The following is a 14,926-nucleotide window of genomic DNA, read 5'->3' as shown; positions in this document are numbered from 1 at the left end:
AAGAAAGGAAGAAAGGAAGAAAGGAAGAAAGGAAGAAAGGAAGAAAGGAAGAAAGAAAGAAAGAAAGAAAGAAATTGTTGTTGGGGAGCAGTCTGCTTTACTGCCCTTTTCTTTGCATAGGTAGTTGAGACGATACAAGAATCTATGTTTTTAAATTTAAAGTCATAGTTACAGCTGCTTTCACGGTGACAGCACCTACTTTTTTAAAACATTCATATTCACTCATTAGTTTGGCACCAATCCTAATATTATTTTCATTTATCTTACTAGTAATGCAAGTGAAAATTAGATACTTTTTTTTTAGCATCTTTCAATTCTGAAATCTTAGTGAAATATTATGAGACAAAAGTACAGTTCTTCTTTAAGGAATTCTTCTGTCAAATTTCAAAGAACAGACAGATTTTCTATGAGTTCACAGAAAGCAGTAAACTGCAAGTGATTCTCAAGATAAAATCTCAGATGTTTTTGATGGGATATTAGTAATCTGATTTAACAAGAAGCTACCAGAAAAAAAAAAAAAAAAACCAACCTAGGTTTGAGTAGTTGTTTGCAAATGAGGAGTAGCATGAGTATACAACATTAGATTGCGCCCTATCCATCAATCATGCTGTCTGTTCTTAGCAAGAAACCTAGAAGCAATCATCTATGGGGAGAGTAATTAAACTAGAAGCTGAATAGAAATTAGTGAAAACTATTTTATGATAGAAAAGAGATTTTTTTGCCTCTGATTCCTTAATACCACAACCTTGTACTTCATATTTTATTTCACAAAGCTAATTTTTCAGTTCCTTATGGAACAAATGAAAAAGTCAGGAATGTATTTTGTGAAAGTTAAGAACTGTGATACACATTTTTACTGATTTCACTGTGTTATATAACCTCTAACTAAATCTCATTTCTCGAAAATACCTGGAGTAGATCAAGCAGCAGTACAGAGTCATGAAACAAATTGTACCATTTCTGTGCCTATGCCATAGTTTTTATAAGACAAGTAACTCTATTGTTTATAATAGTGTTTCCACAATTTAAAAAAGTTGAAGTGCTTAAGCCATTGGCCTTATTGACTCACCACCAGCAGAATTCATTTGTAAATTAATGTCCAAGAACCAGGCTCTGGTGGACCAGACTAGCCATGGCTAACTATGAATCTTCCTCAAGTAGGTGGTAATAAAGGCTGAATCAGGAGCTGTGGAGCTTGGAGGTTGATGCCACCTATAGCATCAAACGAGATTCAGGGACCTCACAGCAGGATGAGATTTTCATTTCAACCTGGATTTCCTCCATTTTCAGTTTACCTCTTATAAAGCCAGTACAAGAAGTAGGGCACTGCACTATAGTCAGGGACATAAGAAAACCCTTTCTTTCCATGCAGTCATAAAAAGCAAGAGAGTATCCCAAGAAAGTGATTAGATGCAGTTTTCAAAGCCTTGCTTGGCTAGTCTCACATCTTGGTATTCTTACAGCCAACTTACAAGCTATAGTGTGGTGAGTATTTTTCAGTGTCTGTTTTGGGAAATCTTTTGTTTTGCACATATAATTAAATATTACTTGAAGTACTTGAAGATAATGAACTAACAGTTTTTGTCTGCCTTGTTTCACTTTATGTTATTGACTTTGTCCATGTTTGAATAAATAGTTCGTCATGCTAGTAAAGCAGAGAAAGGGGAGGGAGAGGCAGAGGCATTTTGATTCAAGGTTGTATCTTTAAATAAGCTTGACTGTATTGCTTACTCTGCGTGTTTGTAGTCTCTTTTTCTTTTGTTATAACCATCAATTGAATACTGAGCTAGCAAACCCATTTCAGCAATTTCCCCGAAGAGAGCACATTCCTATACAGTGTTTTGGATTGAAGAAATCAACTCTTTTCTGACAGATATATGACAGTCCAAAGTACCAACAGAACTGGTTCCAAAAAGATTCTTTCCAACTTACAAGAAACTCTAAAATGTGTCATAGAATAAACAAGACCCCTATAAAACCTGGAGGTAAGACCTCCCTCTGTATGTGACTAGTAAGGTTGTTATGTATTGTGTAGCCTCATGATATTCCATTGTAAGAGATTTTTCCTTTTATAAAGGAATATAATATAAAAAAATAAAAACAAAAAACAGAAGCCTGGTGTTTCTACACTTGGTTGTTCTGTACTAGCACTTAAAACTCCTTGATATCCTAGAGCCAAACTCTTTGTCAAGATAATTGAATAATTTACACAACAAAGTTAGATCTTATTCACAATATGTATGTATTTTATGGATGTGATTAAAACAGAAATCTATTTCTGTTTTAAACAGAAAACACAATCTGGTTAAATATATATATTTTATGTTGACCATGTAACCAGCTGCTTCATTTATTATATTCAACATCCATTGCAGAGAATGTGAATCTGTGCTTAGCATCATTACTTCCTTCTTCTTTTGCATTATCATCACTGCCATTTTGACTTCTGCTCTATGTGAAAGAGGGAATGGGAGATCCTATTCATTCGAAATTTGATGTGAAGGAAAAAATAGACCAAGTCCCTTGAACTTCTTACTACATCTGTGCTGTCGGAAGATACTGTGGAGGCAAGTGACCTGCAGCCCCCCATGCCATGTGCTTTGTTCAGGAGATGGATGGCTATAATTTACTCCTGCCCGAAACACTAGAATTTATGATGCCTTCCCTTGGCCAAAGGGTAAACATGGTTTCCAGAGAAATAGGAACTTTTTTTTTAAGACAATATTGAAAAGAGAAGTCCATAGGACAGCTGAAGGTCAAGGGAAAGAGACCAAGATGGTTGCTTTTTCTTCATTTCCAGGTATTCAAAGTAATTCTCTGTTTTTGACTCATACATACATGTAAACACAAACACACACAAACCCCTTGACCCCAGTTACACAGGACATGTTAACATGACAGTTACCAGTCATATAGCAAGATAGTGTCAATATCGGGAATAGCAGCATAAAATTAGGCTTTAAAAATCCTTTGCACCTGTTCTTTGGTTCACAGCTGGATGAGCATATTGGTCCCTCTGAATAAGCCAAAATAGCCATAACCCTAGTTCAAATTAGGGTCTAAGACATTTGGGTACTGAAGCCAACTTGTCAGCTGCTGCCTTTGTCTGGAAACTTTAATAATTGTTCAGTCTCAAAATCCTCAGTGGAAAGGCAGCCTTTAGGTTTCAAAAAAAACTTCATAGCACAAAAAATTCCCCAAGTGGGGTCCTAACTTTAGAGTTATTTGAAACAAGTGAGATTTTACCTTTCTGATGTTATGCTCTTAAGAATGGCTGCTTGTTTATGGGTACATGTAACTCACAGAAGTATTATATTGAATATATTTACTCTATAAATACTGTGTTTACTTAAGCCCTTCTAGGTCTTTGATACTAGCAGTTCCTTCTTTCCATAAGACATGTATTTAAAAAATTCTTCTTTTTCTGACCAGCTGAAGAGATCTGTTTTCCGTGTAGAAACTTCTGGCAAGTTGAGCAGCCAAAGTAGATAACAGACCTCACAGAGAAAGATAAAAGATAGAGTAGATCGTGAATCACGTTTGTGGGTTTTTTTAAGCAACAAATGGAGCTAATTGTCCATAGGTGGTTAGACCATTCACACACCGTTCCCTGATGATCTCTGTGACAGAGGGTAAATATTGGAATTTTAACTGGAAAAACCAGATTAATATCCATTAAAATAAATGCCTAAAAATTTCTATTATGCCTAAAAAGTTTCTATTATTATTTTAATTTCTATTAGTTTCTTCTCCCCAGTTGAATCTCCTTTCCCATCTTTCCTAAAAAGAGCAGCATTTATTGACATCCTAAGTAACCACCTGAGGTGAGTTTGAGATGAATGGAACTGCCTAATTCTGTGAACTACTTCCACACATATGTGAATGATTTTGTATATATAAACAATGGCATAACACCTTTCTGATAGTATTAATGTGCAGAATATGTATCCTTTTAATTTATGTTTTATTTTAATGTATTTGTATAGCAGATGCCTACCTTAATATATAGACAGTACCTTGCTGATTTTAATGTCTGTGAGTTTTGTCCCCATCATCAGAGTATCAGATGCTACTGGGATATCTGCAGCTATCCAGTCAATAAAAATGCAGTTCATCAGGAAGGTCAGGCAAGACTAGTTCTACCAGAGCTCACTTTCTTATACATCAGCAGATAGTATTTCATGGCTTTTTAGCTCAGAACTGTGCTGCTATAGACCCAAGTCACCATGCTTAAAAGTACACTTACTTGCATGAATGAGCAGCGAATGAAAACCATTAATGTCCCAGCATGCACTGCTCACCAGTACTCATTTTTGTTGTAGCCAGAGTTTCTCAGCTTGTTTCTGCTTCATTTAAACCCATCAATACCTCAATTAATGCTAGCTTCTCTTCCACTAGGAGGGACATATACACATGTCACTTCACAGCTTCCAATACATAAAAGAATCATGAGAATTACCGGGTCATAAAATATATCCTGATCAAAGCTCATGTTTTCCAGTGATATTCTGTCTTAAAAAAAAAAAAAATCCTACAAAATAAAGCAAAAAAAAAAAAAAAACGAAAAAAAAAAACCAAACCCTAACACTACAGCAACAAAAACAACCTCTAAACTGTTCAGCTATTTGTCATGAAAGAGCACAAATAGAAAGTTTAAAGAATAACAAATTCTAAGAAAATGAGTGCTCCCCCATGATTCCATGTCATTCCACAGTCTCTGGTTTTTACTGGTTTGTGTTCAGGAAGTCTCAAAAAATTAGACCACTGTACTTTACAATTGCAGTAGCAATAGCCCTCTCATTAACATTAAAACTTGATGCTGTCTTGATGTCAGACTGAATTCAATTTAAGATCAAAGCACTGGAGAAAATATCTAAAATTATATATTGCCAGTTTTAACTGTTCTAACAGTCCTGCACTTTACAATCTGACTTTTATGCAGGATAAAGAAAGATATTAATTGATCTGGAACAGAAAGTTACCCTAGAAATGTATACTTAATCGATGCATATTTCTAAAATAAATTTTTAGGCATCCATACTTTTCAGTAATGATGATGGTGATAAGACTGTCCATCACTTTACTGTGAAAGAAGATGGTCTTAGTCTAAATTTTCATAAATAAAAATTCTATACTTGTTAATGTATTTATATTTTTTATAAATCTTCGATCACTTATTTTTCTTGACAATTAGACAGCCTCCGAGAATACTGATTTTCCAGTGCCTCATGTGGATTACAATAATTTGTCACAAATTTCCACAGGCTTTTGCTATAACTGACTGCAGGGAACAAAGCTGTCAGCTTATCATTTTCCATTTTCTTTCTCTTGGTTTTTAGGAAGTACAGTTAGACAAAATGGGAATTGAAGGTGCATGACAATGCAAAAGAAAGTTGCATTCATTTTGGTACCATGTCAAAGTCAAAGGAAAGACTGAAAAATGTAAGCAGCTGCTGGTCTCACGTGTATTACTTGAAGACAGCAGTTTGCACTATACAAACATAAAACTAATGCAAGAAAAGACCTCAGGAAGAGGGAAGAATTGCCTCTGCGGTTTGAGAGAAAAGGCCTTTTTTATTTTATTAATGTGTCTTTTGGTTAAAATTCATAGTTGTCATGCAAAATAAATCAACTTCTTTTTCTATAATATGACCTGAAACTGTTTCTGAGTGAATAAGATATGAACCCTAAATGTTCACAGCCTTTACCCTGACATATTCAATCAGATCGTGAGGCGCTGGTGAAGCTGCCAAGTACTCGAGACATCATTGTCATTCTTATTAAAGCTTATCATCAAACAAGGCCTATTCTAGCTTGGAAATGCATGTTTGAATAATACTTACAATCAAAGTAACTTTGTTTATATCAGTGGAATAGCTAGCTGAAATCATCTGTTACAGTGAATAGAATCCTTATTCATTCCCACTTGGTGATATATTCTTTCACAATTTTTTTGAAGATTTACCTTGTAGGGATACTTAATGTTCTGGTAATGCAGTTTTTACATACTGCAGAATCTCATGTTTGGATATGGGTCTTGTAATGCAAACTTAGATAGCTGGGACGTGGGCTGATCATGCCCATGTTTACTTTCTCTCTATAATTTACTTGTCCTAATTCTCATAGTTGTCACTATTCACTAAATATAAAGATGTGGTTTCTATTGTGCACAGTTTTCTTGACAAGTACTGGTTTTTTTTTTTTTCATACTGCACTTTCAAAAATTTTGCTGTAGAACTGTTAATGAAGCTCTTGCCTACTTTCCAGAAATCTGTTCAGGTAAAAGTTGCTAATGAAAAGTCAGTAGTACTCCTTTTAGGGCAGGTTGGGAGTAAAAGGTCATTTGATTTGGTTTGCTTTATTTAAAAAAAAAAAAAAAAAAAGGAATAGAAATATATTCATCAATAAATTGTCTGGATTTATGTAATGTATACTGTAGAGTCCTGAAACTAACATGGAATAAATAATTCAGCCTGTCACATTAATTCATCATTTTTTTTCCTTTTCTCCTAAAAATTCTCAGGTTTATGTGTTTGAAACTATTTTTCCTAGTTTGAAACTTCAGCTGTAATTAATTTCAAAGGATTTGCTTTTTGATTTTGAAATGTATACTGTATTGATTATTTAGTAACTTGTTGACTTAGCTAAGTAGTATTTCTATTTGAGAGTTGCATTGCTTAGACAACAAATTCATTACTAATTCTAAGCAACAGAATAAAATATGCATTCAAAATTCACTTTCATGAAATATTTAGATATTTGAGATTGAATTTTTAAAAGTATTTATCCTGAAATAATATGTCTGTGAGAAGTTTCACAGTAAAGGAATATGACTGGGTCACAAACATGAAATTCATGTTTAAAATTACTGACTATTGAAAGAAGACACATTTTTATTATTTGCTTTACTAATTTTCAGTATCTCATTAATAAAAACAGAAGTTGAAGAAAAACTGGAGGAAGGAAATTAATTATGCATTCATTATTTTTCTGAAATAAATTTACATTCAAAAAATTGGATGCCAACTTTTGTGTTAACATTCTTTCACCCTTTGGGACATGCTGTGTGCTTTCATTTTGAGGATGAGGACAAGGGCTAAGAGCAATATTTTCACCTGCTATAGAGGTCACAGTTTTGACAAGAATCTATGTGCTTAAATTAAAGTTCCATTAAACCATCCCATTGATTGAAAATTTTCTGCCAGTTTCAGTGAACTGTTTGAATTCTGGAGAGATGCTACTTAAGTAAGCAAAAATGTCACAACTGAAGAGGAAAGATGAAGTTAAGAATTCTAGATATTCACTAATTGTCTTGTAGAAGTCTACTACATTTTAAAATAAGGTAATAAATAGAAAACAAGTAATTATAGTGTGAGAGCTTGACCCTTTAAATGTAAGTAATTTATTTTTATGAGCTTTCTTTACCCAAGCAAAAATGGACTGGGAAAGAAGGAATTTTTTGTGTGTCATGGACAGAAGCATATTCTCATTGTATTAGACCAGTGTGCTAAATTTGACTTAAATATTAAATTGGAATTGAAAATCATTTTTTTTCAATACAATTCAATTCAACTTTAGACCAGCTTTCTCTTACCCAAATTCCTATCCTCATCCATGAGGTTGTTAAACTATTAGAAACCATGGTTCTCTATCTCTAGCTGTACAAGAAAAGCAGGTGGAGTTTATCATCCATCATTAGAGCACATCTCTGCACCTGAGCAAGACATTGCAGGTTCCTGAACAATCAGTGTAAAGGGCACTTTTCAAGACACAGTTCACCTGGTTAGATGAATACCATTCTAGAAATCTTTCTTTCTGTTGAGGAGATCTTTGATGACTAGATTGGCAGAGATGCTTGCAAGATGGATCGTACCACAGTGATAGGCATTTCCACTCTATGGAGCTGGGAGCAGGGCTACTCCATGGATGGGTGCTGTCAGACCTCATATTGGCCAGTTCAAGCATGCTCCAGTGAAGAAGCTAAGTTCCGTGGGAGCTACACTCAGCCAGTGCAGAAATTCTAAGACTAGGAGAAGTGGAGGATCAGATTGGATATAAGGAAAGAATTCTTCACTGCGAGAGTGATTGGGCACTGGAACAAGCTCCTCGGGGCAGTTGTCCCCACGCCTGTCAGAGCTTAAGAAGTGTTTGGACAGTGCTCTCAGACAAAGGGTTTGATTTTTGGGTGGTCCTCTGTGGAGCCATGGGTAGGAGTCCATGATCCTTGTGAATCACTTCCAACTTGATTATTCTATGATTCTATTGTTCTGTGGAGATATGGTGAGACACATTGATATGCCAGGAATTGCATCACTGGCAACAGCCAGGACAGGTCAGTTATCAAGCACACTCGAAGTCTAACTGTGTTCAGTTATGTCCGTGTCCATTTATTCCTCTGCTTCTTCTTTTCCATTTTCAAGAGCATATTTGATCTTCATTAATTTTTGGATAAGGGCAGCAATCTAACTTTTAAAACATCTCAAAACACATTGTACAGTGTCACATGACATCTCCCATCAATTGTGCTGTTGTCTGTGTTGTATTCCTCTCCTCACCACAACAAAGTTGCTAGAAAAATTACCATTTGGTAACTGCAGATAGCAGTAGTTCTTAAACATATGGAGAACTTCAGTCAGTCCTAGAATCATTTAAGGGTGCTGCTTGAAAATTTATTGTTTAATTACAAATTGAAAGATAATTAAATGTTTTCATTTTTATTTGCACTCAGTTCCTGGTAAAACATTCTGCAAAAGCAGAAAATAAAAAGGCAAATTAAAGAATTTTTACTTAATCTCGGGAAAGGTCCAGATTTGATTTTCTTTCAGAGTTGAATAAGAAGTTTTTATTTTGTGTAAAACACTTCCATGATTATTAAGAGTAATCCCCACTCCTGAATTTTGCACTTTGATTTTTAATAATGAAGTTGTTAATAGGGTAAAACAATTGGGTTACTCCCTACAAGGTTGACACAAGGGGAAGTTAATGGGTTGAACTGGGAAAATGGGTAGACAATTCAGCTTTCCATATGGAAGCCCATCTTTAAATACAGAAATCCTTGATTAATGCTGCTGTCTTTGAAATGGAAATCACCATAATTGTAAACGGTATCTTCTATTTTGTCCAATAGGCCACCTTTATTATTGGCCAGTTCCACCTGGCATGCTTCAGAGAAAGATGTGGAGAACCCTGAAGGAAAGAGACTTGGATTATTTTGTCCCATTGGAAAATCTACTTCAAAATTCTGGAACATGATACTTGCACACGCACAGCAACATTACCTTCCTTTCCAAAACTTGCTTACATAAATACATATCAATGTACGTGTGTGTGTTTGAAAGAATATGAGAGGATCCACATTCTATGGCACCTAAATAATCTCAGTATACTTCCAAATGCATTCACTGAAATTCTTTTTAAGACGTACTAGGAGAATATCTCATACATAGATTCAGTTTGCTTGTTTACAGTTTTCTAGATTATTTTGTCAGTAAAGAGGCAGTATATTTAACTCAGTTATTTGCATCAGTAATTTGATTAAAGATAGTTGGAGGATGAAGAAATACATTGCCTAAAATATCCTTGGGAACATGGCTTTGTTACCAGAAATCTTTTGACATAGAGGAAGATAAAAAGAAGAGCTTATGATTTAGGACCATTGGAGATAAATTGTGAAGAGTGAAAAATTAGCTTTTGAGGAAGGGGAAATATTTAGCTTTGAGGCATTGCTATGGCAATAAGGAATCAGTGTGGAAGATTATGTGACAGGAAGGGAAGGATAAGTAGGGATAAAGCTGCATCTGAAGAATGAAGTCATCTTTCTTTATGCATTTTTATGCTGTTCTTATTAAAAAAGTTTGTTGGAAAAGAAATTGAACTTCATCATCCAGCCTCTGTTTTTTTAAAAAGGAAGCAAGATGGTTATGGCGTTTCATTTGGTAGTTTCCCATGAGGGGACTCTTGGTAGACACGTTTTTAGGAGACTGGAATGTGCAGAAGTCTCTGAGACAGACTCCTCAAGGTCCTTGGGATTTAAATTCAGTTCCAGCATGCCAATTTTTTTGATGGGGTACACAGTGTGTTGATACCTGAGAAGAAGGAGGAAGCTAAATCTGCCAGTGCAAGGCTCACCTGCTCAAAATGCTGAGACCTCCTCCCATGAGGCAGGAGCACCCTATGTGCTCAGGTGCCTTGTAGGGAGAAAGGTTCAGAATAGGCTAAGTGCATGCTCCCTTCATCACTAGAGGGCAACGGGATATTTGGAGTAGTAGATAAGTAGAAAGGAACTGATGGGAAAGAAGACTGCAATTTTAGACAAAATATGTAAGTTAGGGCACTTGAGATGTTGGAAAGACTTCATTAGGGAAGGGAAATGAGGCTGGAGAAAGAAAATGTGTCTGTGGGGGTTTGGAAGCCTGTGAGAACATGAGGAGGTTGCATTAGGAAGAAGGTGGAGAGCTGAAGGGAACTGGAATGTGTTGCATTGAGGGAAAATGAGGGAGATGTGCAGAAGTGCTGTAAATGAAGAAGTAAGAGACATGTAAGCCTGAAAGATTAGGGAAGAAAGAAATGGGGTGACAAAAACTAATGATGGTAATGTGGATTCTTTAATAACCTGCCACTCATCTGAATTGGGTCTCTTACTGCATAAAGGAATATATTGGTCTAGTTTAACTGTTGCAGATGAAGGCAGATATATTCCAGTGCGCATACCTATGTATATGGGGCCCACAAACTGATAACTATTGAGATCTAGTGGTTTCTTAGTTCAAACACAAAAAGATGATGTCCCCAGAAAGCGCCTTTCTCATACCCTTGTTGTGAATATCAGTACCTGGAAAGAATTCAATAAAACTGAAGCTATTTCCATTCTCTAGAAGATGGTATCAGACTTGTTCTAATTTTCTGTTCTGATCATTCATTATTTCTTCTCTTCTAATGCTTTTCTTTGACAAAACTAATTGGTATATAATAGCAACATAGTCAAACAAGACATACATTGTCACTAATTTACATCACTGCCTGAAGAGCCTCATGTCTTACACGTGACTTTCCTAAGTATTTTTCCTGTAATTAGATCCCATTCATAATTCTAACCCACAGCTCTGCAGCCCTGATAATTTTTAAATCAGTTTATTATGGTTCAGGAGTCCTTTGTACAGAAATGGCTGCATCCTGACATATTGTCATATTCAAGCATCAGTAGCTCTGACATGTGAAAAGGTCATGCCACCAAATATTAACATATCAAAATAGAAATTATAGTAATTCATTTAAATAAGGATTATTATTATTTTTTTTTGCTGTCTGGTAGCAGTAGACACAATTTATGCAGGAGGAAGAACTGAGAAGGTCTCAGACCAGCTTCTCTACCAATGCCGTCTTCTTAAAATTGAGATCCAGGGAAGTTCAGATGGAGTAAGTTGTGATAAGGAGAGGCAAGTGTTCATGCATAAAAATAAGTATTATAGAGCTACTTCAGCAGGCTGTCCTGCAGTGCAAGAGCTTAGTAAACAGTCTTTTTTACGTCCACTTCAAAGACTTTGAAAGGAGTGGACCGATACATTTAGGGGAGAGCAGTTCAGAATGTTATCAAGGGCTTTCTAGATTCTCCCAAGCAGATAAAAGATCATAACTAAAAGACAGACTTGGAGACTTTGTTTTTTCCTTTTCACAAATGCCTAACAGCGATTAATTGGTGGACAAATTAAATGGTAAGAAAAAGACAGCTGAGGACATCAAAGAGACCATCTTGTTTAAAAAAATGAATGATCATTGCTAAATATGAAAATACTTAGATTTTTCTTGTTAGGCAAGAGAGTGCTTTAAAACTTAAACAATTATAGATTTCTGAATGGTTAGTGAAATTGACAATTATGTCTCAACTGTTCTGCAGATTCTACAACTATCTTTCAGATGTATTAAACACAAACCAAATTAGATTTGTTTTCAGTTTAATTATACTTGCAGTTCAGTACGGTTTAGTTCTGTGCTCAGCACACACGTGGCCTGTAAGTCCTTTGGTGCAGAGTCTCTCTTTTCTTTTTGTACATCTCCTGGCTTATTGGAGCCCTCATTTCGATAGGCTGTTACTGTCATGCACAAGGATAGAGCATATATCTGTCAGCAAATAAAACAAGTAAATGTACTTTCTGTTAGCTTTGTGCACATTTGTGATGAACGTAAAATAATATGACTGCCTCTCCAGAAGGAATAAGAAATTTATATCAGTTCTTTATTGGCTCCATTTCTGAATGCTTATTATTTACAATAGTTTTAGGTGCTGTGCATATTTTAATCATGGTACAAATTGTCCTGTGGGCAGCAAAATTAATGGAACCAGATTTTGTTTGGATGTTCATCTTCTGTCTCTGTAGCCACACTGTCCAGTCCCAGCTCCTCTCTGCTAAGTTCCCTTTGAGGCTCATCTTCACTCTAAAAAATTTCTCACCTAAAAGTAAAAGTAAAATCCTTTCTCATGTCTTTGACCATCTGGTCAAATATGAACAGACTGAATGAGACCCAGAATGGAAGGCCAACACTGTCAGGATATCTCACTGAAAAGCCATCTTTGTTGCTTTGTCTGATTTTAGTTCCGGCTATGATAACTTCCTATCCAAACACCACCCTGGCAACGCAAGGTCAAAAGAAGGAGATGAGCTGCACAGCACACGGAGAGAAACCCATCATAGTACGCTGGGAGAAAGAGGACCGAATCATTAACCCTGAAATGTCCCGTTACCTTGTTTCCACCAAGGAAGTTGGAGACGAAGTGATCTCTACTCTACAGGTAAGAAAATAAAGTGACTCGTGACTCGTTTACATGTGTGAGATTGTTGGCTGGTTTTATTCTGATGGGGATGCACAGCTACTTCTGTCCTAGAAGGACAGAGCCCCATCCATGGCACAGCCTTGAAGAGCTAGGCCACCAAGAGGAGGTAGAGGAAATGTCTGCATCCCAGCTCCCAGGAAAATCAATCCCCATCCCCATTTTCTCATTCTCCAGAGCCAGTGAGAGAACAAGCCTGACTCACAGCCCCCACCATACTTTGTCTCTGCAGCAATACGGCTAACGCCTTGGCTTGTCCTTCCTTAGGGTGTCATGGCTCAATTTTGAGTACTCTGCCAATAAGCGCTTAATGAATATCTGACCGCTAGTCCAATGTACATCAGGCTCATCTTCACCAAAATCATTAAGCTGTTCTGATATGAAAATGCTGTCTTCTGAAGTACTTTTTTTTTCCTCCCTCTCTTTCACTTTGTGGGGCTTGTGAACTACCATTTTACAAAGTCAGGTTAGTCATCAGACTCAAAGTGAGATAGAAGGAAAAGACACATAGATAAGTAATCTATCTACAGCTACCAGTAGTATTTGACACTCATCATATACAGTAGCAGAAGTCACCAAGCCACTTAGCAAGTGGTCATAATCTGCATCTTCACTTCTGCTTCTCTCACACACAGGTCTTTGGTGATGTGGCAAGCATGCATCTTGACTTGACTGATAAATCTGTATGTGATGCTCTGTGAACTCCTAAATGGTTTATGTTGGTTACTTTGAGGAAGTACATGAGTAGCACTGCTGATTTGTGGAGTTAACCCCCCCCTAGATGCTGTCAATGCAGAGGAAACTCTTGCTGTTCTGCTGTCACTTACAATGGGAGGGTTTATGATGTTGCCCTCAGTTTACTGGGATACAACTTTTTACACTCAAATTTGAACTTGCCTGCACAAGCAAGTTTCCAGTCCATTCCTTTATATTTTTACATGTGCTTTAGAAAATGAAAAATAAATTGCTAAAATCTATATATTCTTCATCAAATATCTTGATTTTTCTGCCATGTTCCTAAAATCATTTTCAGAAGCTCAAAGAAGTAATTCTCTAGCTCTCTGATGGTTCTGTTTTAACTCTTAAGATGTATCTTTTTCTTTGCTAGTCAAAATTTGTGTTGGATGATATCCAGTAAAATTTTGGTTTTGCTCTCTGTGAGGGAGATCTGTCGTTGATTTTTACGAGGAAGGATAAGTATAAACTTGTATATATTAGTATATTTGCATTGTGTACACTATTTAATTACAGAATGGACCTGTAGACATCTCTGCCCTCATTCCATATTGATTGTAATAGGATAGTGCCTGTTTGCAAAACAATATCTATTCTTGGAAGGCTGGAGACCTGCTTGGTGAATTCTCTACTGAAGCAGTTGTATATTGTTGTGGCATTCTACATCCATATCCTTGTTGCACACAAAAACCTTTGAATTCTGAGAGAGCAAATGCTCTCAAATAAGAAAATGCTGGGATTAAGATTGTCTTTGAAGCCTTTAATTCAGTGCTTTTTTGTGCGTGCATGATGATGTGATCTTTAGTTGTGTACTCAGCTTTTATTTTTTCTGCAGGACCCCTGCCTCAGTCAGGCATGACTTGGATTTTCTCTGGAGTTGAATTAGGGTTGAGTAATGAAAGACACTGTGTGATGCAAGGCTGATCATTGAAACCAAACTTTTCACAGGTGGCCAATAATTGTGTGTTCTTTGTTTTCTAGGTACTTGCCTTGAGCCCTTGGGGTCTGATTTGCAGAAGTACTAAGCCCTCATAGCTGCAGCTTAACTGAAAGGAAGCTGTTATGAACACATGAAATGCTATTTATTGCTAAGGACTCTGAGAGGGAAAAGAAGGCCCTAGATGTATCAAATTGGGCTCTGAATTTTTTTTGTTTTTCTAGCTTAAAACTCAGCCACATATGCAACTTATCTGAGCAGTCACCACATCTCAGATGGTAACTCTCCAATATCCTCATAGCAAGAGGGAAATAAATCCCTTTGTTTTAGCCAGTGGTAAATAAGGGTTGCACTCATATTACCTTGGCTTTGCTGAGGAATAAAAGAGCACAAGGAGTTACCATGGCTGAGCTAATAAGTGGCAACTT

General features: G+C 36.4%; 1 protein-coding gene across 5 annotated transcripts in view; it reads left to right on the top strand.

The window, feature by feature from the left end:
- The window catches only part of DSCAM (DS cell adhesion molecule), a 463,977-nt gene that overhangs the window by 343,188 nt on the left and 105,863 nt on the right, over positions 1–14,926 (top strand). For all 5 annotated transcript variants that reach the window (XM_021405879.1, XM_021405906.1, XM_021405915.1 and 2 more), the window contains one exon: positions 12,591–12,787. In XM_021405879.1, the coding sequence (XP_021261554.1) occupies positions 12,591–12,787 (197 nt within the window). The remainder of the gene's footprint in view (positions 1–12,590; positions 12,788–14,926) is intronic.

Source organism: Numida meleagris, chromosome 1 (assembly GCF_002078875.1).
Source record: "Numida meleagris isolate 19003 breed g44 Domestic line chromosome 1, NumMel1.0, whole genome shotgun sequence".
NCBI classification, from domain to species: domain Eukaryota; kingdom Metazoa; phylum Chordata; class Aves; order Galliformes; family Numididae; genus Numida; species Numida meleagris.
Note: the sequence above shows the minus strand (reverse complement) of the source record. Positions and strands in the feature narration are given on the sequence as shown.